Raw genomic sequence first — 15,576 nt, forward strand, 5'->3', positions numbered from 1 at the left:
TTATACTGTATATTTTAATAATTGAATATACCTTTTTTAAAACTTATTTAATGTCTTTTATTTAGGCTATCATCACTCAGTTCATTATTATTGTTCTAATAAGCCCGGACAGTCAAGGCTTTCACTTTTTAACACAATAAATCCAATTTAAAAAGAGAATTTAGAAAAAATGCAAAAACAGGCTGTTTTCTAAATATGGATTCTGCTTTAATATTTTTACATGATGACATTCATAAACTGTTCAATAAATCTCAGTATGATTACTCTGATATTTCACATTAAAACAAACAGAAAGTGTATCTAGCATCGGTGTCGCTGAGTGGAGGCGGAGCTCACAGGAAGTGTTGTATTGCTGAGAGACTGAACACACACAGAACAACGCAGAGCACCTTTTCCCTGATATTCACACCTGCTCGCAGATAACGGAAAGGTAAGGCACGACATGTTCACTTCACTCCTTTTCTGATATAAAAAATAACACCATTTAAAGAAAACAAGTAAAGCAAAAAGGAGTGAGAACAATCGGCTGTCTGTGTGTGTGTGTGTGTTTGTGTGTGTGTGTATATTGGTACCGAGCCAACATCTCTGCTCTGAATCCACCGCAGGTCTGAATGATCCAAGTGCCCTGCATAGCTTGAGGTTTCAAAGATAAAAAGCACATTATAGGAAATTGGAAAAATCTCTCTGTGATTCATTGAGTGTGTGTGTGTGTGTGTGTGTGTGTGTGTGTGTGTGTGTGTGTGTGTGTGTGTGTGTGTGTGTGTATGTGTGTGTGTATGTGTGTGTGTGCTGCTAATAACTACGTTGTGTTTCTTCGGTTTCACAAACGAAGGCGATGCCGAGTCTTCATCACAGATCCGGTGCTAACCAGTTAAAGAACTTCATCGCCATCTCAAACCCTAAGAAACAAGCCTGAAAAAAATACACAAAGACACACACACATTTTAGTTTGTTTATCATAGTGATGTAATACACAATAGATGTTTAACATAGGCCTTAGTTAGTTATCCATCCATCCATCTTCTCCCGCTTATCCGTGGTCGGGTCGCGGGGGTAGCAGTTCCAGCAGAGAGCCCCAAACTTTATTTTCCCTGGCCACATCAACCAGCTCTGACTGGGGGATCCCAAGGCGCTCCCAGGCCAGCGAAGAGATATAATCCCTCCACCTGGTCCTATAGGTCTACCCCTTGGTCTCTTCCCAGCTGGACGTGCCTGGAACACCTCCCTAGGGAGGCGCCCAGGTGGCATCCTAACTAGGTGCCCGAACCACCTCAACTGGCTCCTTTCGACGCGAAGGAGGAGCGGTTCAACTCCGAGTCCCTCCCGGATGACTGAACTTCTCACCTTATCCCTAAGGGAGACACCAGCCACCCTGCGGAGAAAACCCATCTCGGCCGCTTGTATCCGCGATCTCGTTCTTTCGGTCATGACCCATCCTTCATGACCATAGGTGAGGGTAGGAACGAAAATGGCCCGGTAGACAGAGAGCTTTGCCTTCTGGCTCAGCTCTCTTTTCGTCACAACGGTGCGGTAAAGCGACTACAGTACCGCTCCCGCTACTCCGATTCTCCGGCCCATCTCACGCTCCATTGTTCCCTCACTCGAGAACAAGACCCCGAGATCATAGGCGGCATGTGAGGCTCAGGTTTGGGAAGGCTAAATAACTTTTTCTACCTGACGCTGCCCACCTCCGGCGTCAGAAAAGAGATCGACTCAGTGAAAGCACCGCCTGCTGACCAATCAGAGCTCAGTGTGCGGAGTTTAAATCTATCAAGTCATATTACAGGATAAAGGAAATACAGTTTAAACTGCCGTATGCAGGGAAGACGCCGACGTGTCGCACTTCATATCACATCATCAATCAGATCATCGATCATATAATATCATAATATATCATATATTTCCTTATTTTAGTCAGCTTCTCGAGCCGTATCTGGCCATGCAACACTTACATTGTCACATACTGTATGCAGAAGTATTATTTTAAGTAACACATTAGGTTGACGAAACCCTCAACTCAAATGTAATTAAAGTCAGATCCACTCGTGTCTAGATGGGGCAGTGATATCATAAAACTGTTGTACGCTTTCAAACACTTTATAATAGTTTATTTATTTTTTAACCAGTTGTTCTGTATTCACCTTGCAGGTGCAACTATGTGGCTTGTATCTTGGATTATATGTTTAAATCATGGATGTTTAAAGTTCATATTTGTCTAATATTAGTTTACTTTTCATTAATTGCCGCGCACATATACCATCAGGACGTTACTGATGGGGTGCGGCTGCGGAGTGATACTGTGTGTATGCAAGCCCGCATCTAGGACGCATGTATGTATCATGGCTGAAGACCTGTTAAGTAAATAGAGTGGTGAAGTCACGCCCATCTACTTCCGGTCCATGGGACCTTATTTCGGAAAAATTATGTATTGAAGTCAATGGAGAGAGAAAACGTATCTTCGATCCCGTTTGAATTGTGCCACAAATTACACATATGATGTTTGTCAATCTTAAAAAAACATTTCCATGTCAAAAAAGTCACAGTTTGTCGTAAAACTGTTGAAATATAAGACTATGAAAAATATGCAACTAGAAAGACTACAAATCCCAGAGTAAGTGATGTCATAACTGATGTCACAATTACTTTCCTTCACTAAATATAAGAGATAGCTAAGATAAGATAACTTTAACAAGATGCCTGTGTGCTTAGTACCAGGCTGTAATCATACCAGCAATGGGTCTTGCTCGTTCTTTCGCTTCCCGTCTGATGAAAGGACCAGGGGGGTATACTACGAAGCAGGATTTTCGTTTAGTAAGATAACTTCTGGGATTTCCGGTACTACGAAGCTGGTTTGCTTTTTAGCGGGCTCGATCTCCATGGTGACTTATCCTGGAACCTAGGCTGTGCTCCGAAGCAGGATAGGTTCCAGGATAAGAGATCAACTGTGCGGAGTTCTTCTTCTTCTTTGCTTTAATGGCGAATCGCTTCCACTTGGAGCATATCGCCTATATACTGTTGATTTATTTAATGTATAAACTGCCCATATTGTTCATGTAGAACAGTGTTCACGTAAGCCTGCACATTGATTTTATTTTTCATTGAATGTAACCGTTTCAATAAGGATACATCTATTACAGGTTGAGGTAGAAACCATGGTGGAACAGCTGATAACAACAGTGTGCAGAGTTTAAAGCGATCAAGTCATATTACAGGATAAAGGAAATACAGTTTAAACTGCCGTTGCAGTTCAAACACCGTCTGTGTGAACGTGAAAATGAATAGAATATCACCTCCCATCTTCAGAGCAATCTGACTATTATAGCATTTAGCGTTAAGAAAGCTTACTTAAATATCTGCCACAACATAAGTAACCGGATCAAAGTAACATATAGCCTACAGTCCGCGGCACTGTGAGTGCAGACGTCGATGTGTCCCATTATCATTCATATCACATCATAATGTGCCGTATCTGGCCGTGCAACACTCACAGTGTCACATAATGCAGAAGTATTATTTTAAGCAACACATTAAGTTGACGAAACACTTGAGTTAAATGTAGGCTAATTAAAGTCAGATCCACTAGTGTCTTAGACGGGCAATGATATCTGTTAATGTACGCATTCAAACACTTTTTCTTTTACCAGCTGTAGGCTATTCACCTTGCAGGTGCAACTATGTGGCTTTTATCCAGGATAAAGTGTTTAAGTCATGGATGTTTAAAGTTTAACTTCTTCATATTTGACTAATATTATAGTTGACTTTTCATTCAGGAAGTATGACGCTACGCTGTCAGTACGCTTCTCCATGTTTGTGATTGGTCGAATGCTCCACCCATTTTATGTGAACGCGCACCTAACTAGATAGGGCACGGATGGCTTGAGCGAACGAGTTGATAGCCAGCGTTGTAGGACAGTTTAGCGAGAGCGGCTTCGTTTTGGATTAAGTCAACCGGATAACTCAAAACATATCCAGGATATGTTGAACTAGATTCGTAGTATACCCCCCAGGAGTGGCTGGCTGGATCAAGTTAGCTACCTAGCTAGTAGCAAGCGCGTTAGTTAGCATTACAGTCTTAGCCTTGTCATTTGTATTAGCCTTAACATGAAGTAATATCAAGTAACCCACAATGTTAAACAATAAGAGTAGTAGTCATATTTCGTGAACCCTTTGAAGAGTACTGTCACACCGGGGTGATCATTCTATCTCCTCTACCATTTAAGCTCGGGGGATATATGCTAACGCTACATTAGCACCGGCGATCTGTTCTACTTCATGCTGTCTGCACAAATGGTTGACATTAAACATTAAAAAGATCAGGCAGTTCAGAGAGAATCGAAGGCAGGCAGGCAGCTTTGCATGACATTCTTCTGGATGTGTTTCATTGTGTTGATAGTGAGGGTAGCCAATCACTTTTTTGAGTGTGTTGTTGTGAGAGTCTGCGAGACCAGAGATGTAGTTCATTAAGCGTTTCACACAAACAAATGTGTTACTTCACAGTTTTACGACACATTTTTAACAACAGTGGTAATTTAAGTTTCAAAGTCTCAAAATGCTACAACTACTGTCACAAACTGGATGAATGTGAAGTATTTTGTTAAAGGAGGATGAAAGCGTAATTAAGGAGCACTACTGGAGTGACTTTGATGGTTATTGGACTCAGGATTAATTCATTTGGATTCCCGCTGTATGAAGAAATTAAAGGACGGCGCAAGTGGAAGCAATTCACAAAGGGATTAAACTGTTTAAAACATGCTCAAAGTAAACCGGATTTTGTCGATGTGTTTATGTGGATTCAAAAATCGTAAATAATCTACAAAATGGAGGAGACCGATTTGATCGGAGCAACTGTGAAAAATAATCCAATTGAAACCGGCTGAAACTGGACAATGACGGCCGAGGCTATATACAGGACGGTCCTGTACACAACGCCAAATGGCTATATACAGGACCGTCCTGTACACAGCTCTCTGAAATGGCTATATACAGGACGGTCCTGGACAGAAGCCCTGAAATGGCTATATACAGGACGGTCCTGTATATAAGGTCTCTGAAATGGCTATATACAGGACGGTCCTGTATATAAGGTCTCTGAAATGGCTATACAGGACCGTCCTGTATACAAGCTCCGAAATGGCTATATACAGGACCGTCCTGTAAACAGCTCTCTGAAATGGCTATATACAGGACGGTCCTGTATATAGTCATTTGGCATTGTGTACAGGACGGTCCTGTATATAGTCATTTGGCGTTGTGTACAGGACGGTCCTGTATATAGTCATTTGGCGTTGTGTACAGGACGGTCCTGTATATAGCCACTCCCGACAAGGCCTATGTTTTAAAAATGCGCTTGTCCCTGTTTGTGATTGGTCAAATGTTGCTAACCCCGCCCCTTTCACATGAACGCGCTCTCAGCTGGAGAGAGAAACCCTGGCTTGATTTACTGAGTTGATAACCAGCGTCGTAGGACCGCTTAGCGAGATCTCGTTTGTTAGGGTTTGTTAAGATAACTCAAACATATCCAGGGTATGTTGAACTGGCTTCGTAGTACAGGGCACAGGTGCTAATGTCAAAGACACAAACATTATAGGCTACATTATATTTTTATTTTACCAGGATGCAGTGACAAAAATATTTGGGAAGGCTTAGCCTTCCCTAGTACCCGCCACCCCTGGCAGTGCTAATGTCAAAGACACAAACATTATAGGCTACATTATATTTTTATTTTACCAGGATGCAGTGACAAAAATATTTTGGAAGGCTTAGCCTTCCCTAGCCTACAGTACCCGCCGCCCCTGCCTGAGATACTTTAACTCCTTCACTTGGGGTAAGGACTCATTCCCTACTTGGAGTGGACAGTCCATCGGTTTCCTGCTGAGAACCATGGCCTCAGATTTGGAGGTGCTGATCCTCATCCCAGCCACTTCACACTCGGTTGCGAACCGATCCAGTGAGTGCTGAAGGTCACAGACCGATGAAGCCATTAGAACCACATCATCTGCAAAAAGCAGTGGTGCAATCCTTAGTCCACCAAACTGCAGACCCCCTCCGCCACGACTACGCCTCAAAATCCGATCCATGTATATTACAAATAGGATTGGTGACAAAGCGCAGCCCTGGCGGAGGCCAACCCTCACCGGAAATGGGTCCGACTTACTGCAGAGGACCCGGACACAGCTCTCACTTTGGGAGTACAGAGGTTGGATGGCCCTGAGTAGAGACCCCCTCACCCCATACTCGTGCAGCACCTCCCACAGTAACTCCCTGGGAACTCGGTCATACGCCTTCTCCAAGTCTACAAAACACATGTAGACCGGATAAGCATACTCCCAGGCCCCCTCCAGGATCCTTGCGAGAGTAAAAAGCTGATCCGTCGTTCCACGACCAGGACGGAATCCGCATTGTTCCTCCTCAATCTGAGGTTCGACAATCGGCCTGACCCTCCTTTCGAGTACCTTAGAGTAAACTTTCCCGGGGAGGCTGAGTAGTGTGATGCCTCTGTAATTGGCACACACCCTCTGATCCCCCTTTTTGAAAAGGGGAACCACCACCCCGGTCTGCCACTCCTTCGGTACTGTTTCCGACCATGACAGTCCCTCAACACCCAGAGCCTTCAGCATTTCTGAGCGGATCTCATCCCCCCCCCGGGTTTTGCCACTGTAGAGTTGTTTGACGACCTCAGTGACCTCCCCCCGGGAGATTGGTGTTGATCCCCCGTCATACTCCAGCTCTGCCTCTAACATAGAGGGCGGAGTTGTCGGGTTCAGGAGTTCCTCAAAGTGTTCCTTCCAACGCCCTAACACTCCATCAGTTGAGGTCAACAATGTCCCATCCTTACTGTACACAGCTTGGATGGTTCCCTGCTTCCCCCTCCTGAGGTGTCGGACAGTTTCGGCAATAGAGGCTTTGAACACCGCCCACTCTGGTTCAATGTCCCCAACCTCCACAGGAATGCCCGAAAAGCTCAGCCGGAGGTGTGAGTTGAAGGCCTCCTGAACTTGGGCCTCCTCCAGACGTTCCCAGTTCACCCGAACTACACGTTTGGGCTTACCAGGTCTGTCCAGAGGCTTCCCCCGCCACTCGACCCAACTCACCACCAGATGGTGATCAGTTGACAACTCCGCCCCTCTCTTTACCCGAGTGTCCAAAACATACGTCCTCAGGTCCGATGATACGATAACGAAATCGATCATGGACCTTCTGCCTAGGGTGCTCTGGTACCACGTACACTTATGAGCATCCTTATGTTCGAACATGGTGTTTGTTATGGTCAATCCATGACTAGCACAGAAGTCCAGTAACAAACCACCACTCCGGTTCAGATCAGGGGGGCCGTTCCTCCCAATCACGCCCCTTCAAGTGTCTCCATCATTGCCCACATGTGCGTTGAAGTCTCCCAGCAAGATTAAAGAGTCCCCTTCAGGAGCCCCATACAGGACTCTTTCCAGGGTCTCCAAGAAGGCCGTATACTCTGAACTGCTGTTTGGTGCATAAGCACACACAACAGTCAGAGTTTTCCCCCCCATAACCCGCAGGCGTAGGGAGGCGACTCTCTCGTCCACTGGGGTAAACTCCAACAACGAAGCACCCAACCCGGCGCCTCACACCTTGAGTAACTCCGGAGAAGAATAGAGTCCAACCCCTATCCAGAAGTAAGGTTCCAGAGCCGACGCTGTGCGTAGAGGTGAGCCCAACCAGATCCAACTGGTAACGCTCCACCTCCCGCACAAGCTCCGGCTCCTTCCCCCCCAGAGAGGTGACGTTCCACGTCCCCAAAGCCAGCTTCTGTCGCCCGGGTCTGGTCTGTCGAGACCCTCTGCTTTCACTGCCACCCTTCTGGCAGCGCACCCGACCCCATCGCTGTTTCCCGTAGGTGGTGGGCCCGCGGGACGGAGAAGCGGCGGTGTTGCCCACGTTGCCTTTTTGGGCTGTGCCCGGCCGGGCTCCGTGGGAAACCAATCTTAGTCTGGCCCCTTGCCTGAGATCAATTTGCCATGGGAGACCCTACCAGGAACACAAGGTTCCAGACAACACAGCCCCCAGGTTCATCAGGGCACACAAACCTCTCTACCATGGTAAGGTGCTGGTTCTTCAGAGAGGAAGAACCTTAGTTATATGTGACTAAATATGCAATAATTGTATTATTTTTCTCACTGCAAAGTTACAGTAAATCTAGAACATTGTGCCCTTAATTTCAGCTCACATCCTTAATAGTTTTTGTTGATGAATCCATATAATGTAGAAACTTTCATTCTTAACTTTACCTGTAACTTTTAGCTTTATGAGGCGGTTCAAATTACAGCTTTTCCTTATTGATTCATCTTCTAGTTATTTGATTTGGTCTGAAAGATGTCAGATAGGAGAGGGATCATGCTTTCCTTTTTCTTGTTTTTGGTCTTAATCTTAAATTGTTGTCTTTGATTTGAGTGATAGGAGTCCATCTGATCTATTTCCTTTTCTTTTACTATACATTAGATCAGGGGTAGCCAACACGGTGCCCGCGGGCACTTAGTCGCCCGCTGGGCATGTTCTAAAAATAGCTCGCCAAGCAAATCCAAAATGTATAAAATACACAAAACAAAAAAGGAAATGTAATCAAAAGAATCAACCCTTTGCATAAACGAAACCTAAATCATAGCGAACTCTATCTACTTACTACAACTCTATATCTATCTAACACCCCTCCTCCCCCACAATGAATATCGACCAATCACGTTCTTGCTTGATTTGCGGGAAGAAAAGCAATGTGGCACCTCCCTGCTGATTTTCCTTCTGGCAGAATCTACACAACACATCAGCCCCATTGAACAGCCTATCATGCCAGCCTATACAACACATGAGGGGCAGAGTTTTACTCTGTGTGTTGCAACCTATGGTTGCAACTTGCATATATATTTATTGCACTTGACGCACACACACGCATGGCGTAATTTCCACCTGGGACAGGGGGGACATGTCCCCCGCTCTTTTTGAAATCCCGTTTGTGTCCCCCCACTTTACAAATATGTTTATTATTATTTTTTAACGCAATCCGTCATCGCCACGGAGGAGCACACAGCCTCTGTGAGCGAGCGAGACAGAGGGAGAGAGAGAGAGAGCGAGCTAGGGAGGGAGGGAGAGAGAGAGAGAGGGAGAGAGAAAGGGAGAGAGAGAGAGAGAGAGAGAGAGAGAGAGAGAGAGGAGAGAGAGAGAGAGAGAGAGAGAGAGAGAGCGAGAGTAGCCCTCACCCTAAAAAAGGTTGGTGACCCCTGCATTAGATCCTGCTGCCAATACAAGATTTATTCTTAATGGACGACTATTATTTTTTCTTTTACTCCTCAAACTGAACCCTGCTTTGTGTCATAATGTACTGTATAGCTCCTCTGAGACCTTCCCAATGTTACGGAAACCAAGGATAATTGAAGGGCACTCACAGCGTTTGCAGGGAAAGCTCTAAGCATGACTGCGTTGAAGCCTTTATACAGAGAGCCCACGCCCTCCTCTCTGATCAGCTCCCGCAGAACGTCCCGGAAACCATTGGGATATTTTCCATCAGGAGCTAAAGGAGAGACACATGTTTTAAACTTCGTAGAAGAAAAATTCATCTTCAGCAATACGAAAAAAGTGAAGACAGAAACACAGCTAGTAAACATGTAAAAGCAGCCCTCGTTTGACTGCACTTATCGACACACCTCAACCTTTACTTTAACCTCAACAAATTATGGAATCTAAAAATAAACGGCCCTTAAATAATAAAGGCATTTAATAATAATAAAGCTTTATTTATATAGCACTTTTCATTCAACACATGCAGCTCAAAGAGCTTTACAAAATGACACATCACAAGTTAAAAACGAACAAGAAATTCCCATCAGATTCTTTGTTAAGAACTTTAAAAAGGTACATGCAGCTAACATTTTATCAGATAGACACAAGGAGGTCAAATGTATGATAATAAAAATAAAATCAACGGAGTCGATGCAACAATATCAAATATAATATAAAACCCCATAAAACAAAGTGAACATATAGGTACAACAGAAATAAAAAGATTAAAGACCTATAAAATAAATAAAACAATATAAAAGGTAGGTAAATAATAAAGACTAAAATAACATTTAAAGTGGGGGGTTGCTAATAAAAAGCTAATCTAAAAAGATGTGTCTTTAGCTGTCGTTTAAACATTTAACTACATCCTTGCCCCAGAGACTTCCCTTTTTCTAAAGTGAACCTGTTTGACTTGGAGCACAGTGCGTTACATAAAGTTGACTGCATCACAACTGAGCGCAGCGGCTATTTTCTCCTCACCTGTTTGGTAACGTGACTTCAGAACGTCAGCTGGGATGGCGACGGCCCAGTTGAAGATGCCGGCCATGCCCCCGGCGAACAGCACACTGGGAATGCTGAGCTCATTGTGGCTGCAGGGAGAACACACAGGGTTGCATACTCAGAGATCTTTTAAACCATGTTGTTAATACTGCATTTTAGAACAAATATTTACCTTTTTCCCTCCGGTGTGAGGACGTTCTTCAACCACTCGTAGGACGTGAAGTACATCCCACTGGCTGGAACATCTACAAAACAGATAAAAGAGTGACTTTAGCGGGAATATTATGGACATAAGAAATCAAAGTGAATTGTTATTAATATTAATACAAAAAAAAACATTATCATTAACATACACACCCGACAGGAGGGTAGACAAGACGCCATGAAAATGACCCTGAACTCTGACGTTGATTAATCACTGTTACGAAAGAGGGTAATTGGGTTTCACGACAAAAAGCTGATGCTACGAGCCAGGTGCTACGTCTTCAAAAGCACCTGAGAAAAATAGCAACGCTCTTTAAGTCCAGATCACAACAACGACAAAAGCCGTACGTCTAATTAAAAATGTCTCAAGAAAGAGTAACAACGGCCACAAGTGAACGCTGGATGACACTGAGAAGTGAAACAATTAAACTCAATTGTCAAGCAAGTTAACATTGCACTGTTATAAAAATGTTTGACTCGTGTGTTAGACTAATTCAACACCAGCAAATGCATTGGATTTAAAATATCCAGTATCTCAGTATGTTTACACAAAAAACTCCACAGGGCATTTTTAAGTGTTCTCGTTGTTTTATCTAGCTGTGGTAAATGTCCAACTGACAGCAAACTATGACTCCTAGGAAGTATCAAAGGAAAGCTTCACCTCTCATGAGAGTCAGAGCGGTGCCTCTGTAGATCCCTCTGATCCCAGACTGTTTGTAGAGCTGTTTCACACAGTCCATGGGTCCCGAATACTTCACCTCTCCTGTCGCTGCCTGGATCTGCACACCAGGGAGAAACATGTTTTTAAACTTGCTGCCATTTCATTTTTTTATAAAAAATCTACTATTAAGTTAAGTGATTAGATCCTTGGTGTTTTTCATTATGCTAACATATTCTTCCTCGCATCCTCTCTGAAATGGAAATGGAGGATTCAAATCAAATCCTCAGTCACAGACATTTACATCCTTGTATTAGGAGCAGAGGGCAGTATCTTTACTGACGCTATTTCATCACGTCTCATTCTCACGATTCTCTCACACACCTTCGCTGAGAGGAATTAAGACACGAGTCAAGGAAGCGAGGAGACACGTTAGCAAAATGAAAAGCACCGCCCTGTATTTCTGTCTGACCTGTAGGAGGCATTTGATTCGCTCTCCAGGAGCCATGATGGCCGTGGTGAACACACCAGACAACATCCCTGCGGCAAACAGCTGAGGATACCTTCAGAAGACAGGAAGCGTACATATTAACACTCTTAGAGAGTTTGAAACAGTGGAAGAGTACCACAGTCTAATTCCAAGCCATCACCTACGTAAGGATATCATCGGGGGTTTTCTGTTGGAATTTCTTGCCCATTCCAAATCCAAAGAAACAGACAGCAAACATGGGTGTGACCCCGATGATCGGGGCTGCCATGCCTTTATAGAGTCCTTTGAAACCCTGGGATGGAAGAAGATGACAAGGTTACAGCATGACGGGGGAAATACATTTAGCATGATATTCTTTATTTGATTAGTGAAGGCAGCAGGCATCCTCACCTCTTTGGCTAAGGTCTTTTTAAAGCAGTCGATGGTTCCAGCATAGATGAGCTTCTCTCCAGGTTTGGGTTTGGCTTGTGTCTGTAAACGCACCTGAAGGAGGAAGAGGATGCACTCTGTTTGTACGACTTCATACACAGAGACTTATCACAGTGGCAGCAGTTTGAACCTCACATTGTGTGTATCTTTGTGTGGTGACCGCAACTATAGATCTTTAGGCTGAGTTTGAACTCCAACCACAAGCCAGTTTTAGATTTAGAGGAAAATGTTTGAGTTAATTCGCCTGGTGGCAAGAAAAATGACTCCTACTGTTGCTCGGTGTTTGCTTTATGTGTTAATAAGCAACTGTAACTACAAACCTGTTAAATATTTGCCTATCAGCTTTTTAAAAAAAGTGGTAATACACTCTACAAGAAACGTCTTTTTAAATGCTTGATAAGGCCAATACCTAATAGCAGCATCTCAATGCATATAGACACGGTAAACACAATAAGTCTTATTTTTCTTGGTTATAAAGTCTGCATTACAGTAAAGAGATGTCGTTTTCTGTATTTAACGGACTGTTCTAGCCGGTAAATAATTTGCCTTTAACAACTTAGTTATTATGTCAACATTACTGATGATTATTTGACAACATTTTCAATGTGTAAATAATCTGTGAAAGCATCAATGGCAGACCCGGCGCCAGAACAAATCTACAGAGTGGGCATATGATTTTCATGGGAGGGCAAAACCGTCATGTGCCGCGGCCAGAGATTTTCTTCGCATGCTTGCCAGGGAAGATTTTTTTTTAATATTGAAGTTAAAAGCATCAATCTGGTGCACTTTGAGAGCAAAATTAAGAGATCTATGGATACACGTCTCAACACCCATATGAAACAGAACTGAAAACAGATTTTATTTTTCTTTATGGATATTTTACAAATCACTCCCCTTTTAAACTGTATTCTTGTTTTACTGTCATTTTCATTTTATCGTTTATTTGAATAGGGACAATGCACATTAATCAACACTTTAGACAAATAATTCTTCAAGTGTAAAAATGCCGGATTTGAGCTCTGAGCTCATTTCCATCCGTAGTCCCTGACATACAACATATAAGAACATGACATTTGTAAACATAGCAAAAAAGAAATACATGATATGCAAAAGAGCAAGAGCAGCATATACAAGTATTTACCACATGGCAGTACACTATAACAGCAACGACATATTAAGTGCAAGAGATGATACAAGAGCTACCTGAAGTGCAAGAGGAGATACCCCTGTGTTAAAGTGCATTTAGCGTGATTGCCCGTCTGGTTGTTTCTCAACCATTCTTTGAGTTGACCTTTGAAACTATTGAGAGTGGGACAATCCGTATCTCAGTTGGGAGGCTATTCCACAATGAGCTGCCTTTAATGGAGAGGACATTTTGTCCAAAAGTGGTCCGTCTGCGGTGGACTTCAGTCTCCTCTGGTTTCTGACCTAGTGCAGCGTCCAGTGTGTTTTTTGTGTGTGGGGGGGGGGGGGGGGGGGGGGGGGGGGGGGGCAGTCCATGTAAACATTTATAAAAAAAACACATTAAAAAACTTAAAATTGTCAAAACTCAAGAAATTGTGTTTATCAAGGATGGTACAGTGGTGGTGTGAATATGGCTTTCTGTCAAACACCTGGATAGCTCTCTTGTACAGCTGTTCTATGGGTTTCAGGTGTGTGGCACAAGCAAACGACCAGTTTGTCAAACAGTATTCAATGTGGGATAGAATCATACAGTGGAGGTATGACTTTGCAGCATTGACAGTTAAGAAAGGTCTAATTTGTTTAAAATGTTGCAAGTTGAATTTAATAGTGTTGGATACTTTCTTAATATGTTTCTTAAAAGTCAAGTTCGAGTCCAGTATGACTCCAAGATACTTGAAGTGGGGGACTAGTTCTATTTCTGCTTCGTTTAAAAACACATTGGATCCTTCGATTTTGTCATATGGTATTTCATAACTGTTTTTCATTCATTACTCTTATATTACTATTTGACATCACATACATCGTAGCATTAAAGTTCACAGTTTATTTATAATTTTAAAAATAATTATATAAAAACGTGTTTATTGCGGGAGGGCAGGAATGTCAAATGGGCCTAGTTTGATATATGATTCTTTTTCATATTGCCCAACCCTTAGCCCTTGGTTTCCTGCACCTTGTTGAGCAAATGAAGAGGATTGATCCAGGTCTAAAGTGGCCGGTGTCATTTAGGTAATATTGGCCAACTGGCTGTTGGATAGGAATGGACCTATTAAGAGTATTGAACTAATTACTTTAAATCTAATTGAATGATAACAGACTTCAACATACCTGACTCATAGACTGTATATATAACCTCCTGCATTCAGGTGAGGTACTTAAGCCGAGTCATGTTACAGTGAATGTGGGTCAAAGGTGCTCAGCTCTGCGCAGCAACATATAATAATAATAATAATAATAATACTATTTGCATAAGTGCGATACATCCACCTGGTGCCTCTGGAGGTGTATCCTACTGTAAAGCCAGTGTATTAGTGAGAGGCTTTAATCACCTTAATGGTGTCCAGAGGGTGTCCGGCTGCGACAAGGCAAACTCCTCCAAAGCCTCCAGCGAAGAAGTTCTTCAGAGGGCTGATCGCCTGCTGCTTCTGTTTGGACATTTTGACTGAAAAACACAACAACATGAATGGAAGCGACACCGGAAATAGATGCAAACTCGCCGAGAAATTAGTTTTAAAATAGTAGGAATGATATCTTACATGTGTGTTTGTGTCTCGGTGAGGTGTGTTGTTGAGCTGCTGTCACTCCTGCCTCTGGACCTTTCACCCACTTTCTCACCCGGACCGCTCTGAGTGCGACACCGCTGCACTCTGGTACGTCCCTGCGAAGCATCCGGGTGGAAACTTTCTTCTGAGGTTTAAAAAGTTTAAAGAAATAAGTGACAAGTAAAAGATGAGCAACAAAATCAATTAAAGAAAAAAACAATATAAAAAAATAATATTTAATATGTATACGTGTATTGGTGATTTTGGACAACATTGAATTGATATTCTCACAAAATTAAAATGATCACACTTTTTATTTTATTTATTATATCATCATAACAATTTACCCCTGACCCCCCCCCCCCCCCCATCCCTATCTATCTACCAACCAAGAAGACAGTAATACAGACCGAGCATCCTTATTTAGATATTTTAAGTGAGATATTAACTTTTTCCATATTAAAATAGTTCGGCCAAACATGAACGAAGAACATTTTAAGAAATACTAATAAAAGCAACAATGGCAGGCAAAAAAGTATTTAGTCATGCAAATGTCAAAAAAACTCTGAGCAAGTGAATATTTGAGATATATGAATATATGAAAGGAGGTTTAAATGCTTGACTAAAAACTTGTCAAATACTTACTTACTTAAAAATAATCCATATAATAACTATGGCAATATTACTGTATCCATTGTACAACCATTGGTATATATATATATATATATATATATATAAAAGAAGAAGAGGAAAAAGTAGGTATG

At 42.6% G+C, this 15,576-nt stretch overlaps 1 protein-coding gene across 1 annotated transcript; it reads right to left on the minus strand.

Annotated features, from left to right (window-relative positions):
- Positions 1 to 185: 185 nt before the first annotated feature.
- slc25a20 (solute carrier family 25 member 20) lies at positions 186 to 14,928 on the minus strand. The gene is made up of 10 exons (XM_034223874.1): positions 14,807 to 14,928; positions 14,600 to 14,712; positions 12,048 to 12,140; positions 11,822 to 11,949; positions 11,640 to 11,730; positions 11,171 to 11,288; positions 10,478 to 10,550; positions 10,285 to 10,394; positions 9,411 to 9,535; positions 186 to 912 (listed from the first exon to the last, which is right to left on the minus strand). The coding sequence occupies exons 2-10, from the start codon at positions 14,705 to 14,707 to the stop codon at positions 850 to 852; spliced, it is 909 nt and encodes a 302-aa protein (XP_034079765.1). The 5' UTR covers positions 14,708 to 14,712; positions 14,807 to 14,928; the 3' UTR covers positions 186 to 849.
- Between the last annotated feature and the right edge of the window lie 648 nt (positions 14,929 to 15,576).

This window comes from Gymnodraco acuticeps, unplaced genomic scaffold (genome assembly GCF_902827175.1).
Source record: "Gymnodraco acuticeps unplaced genomic scaffold, fGymAcu1.1, whole genome shotgun sequence".
Taxonomy (NCBI): Eukaryota; Metazoa; Chordata; class Actinopteri; order Perciformes; family Bathydraconidae; genus Gymnodraco; species Gymnodraco acuticeps.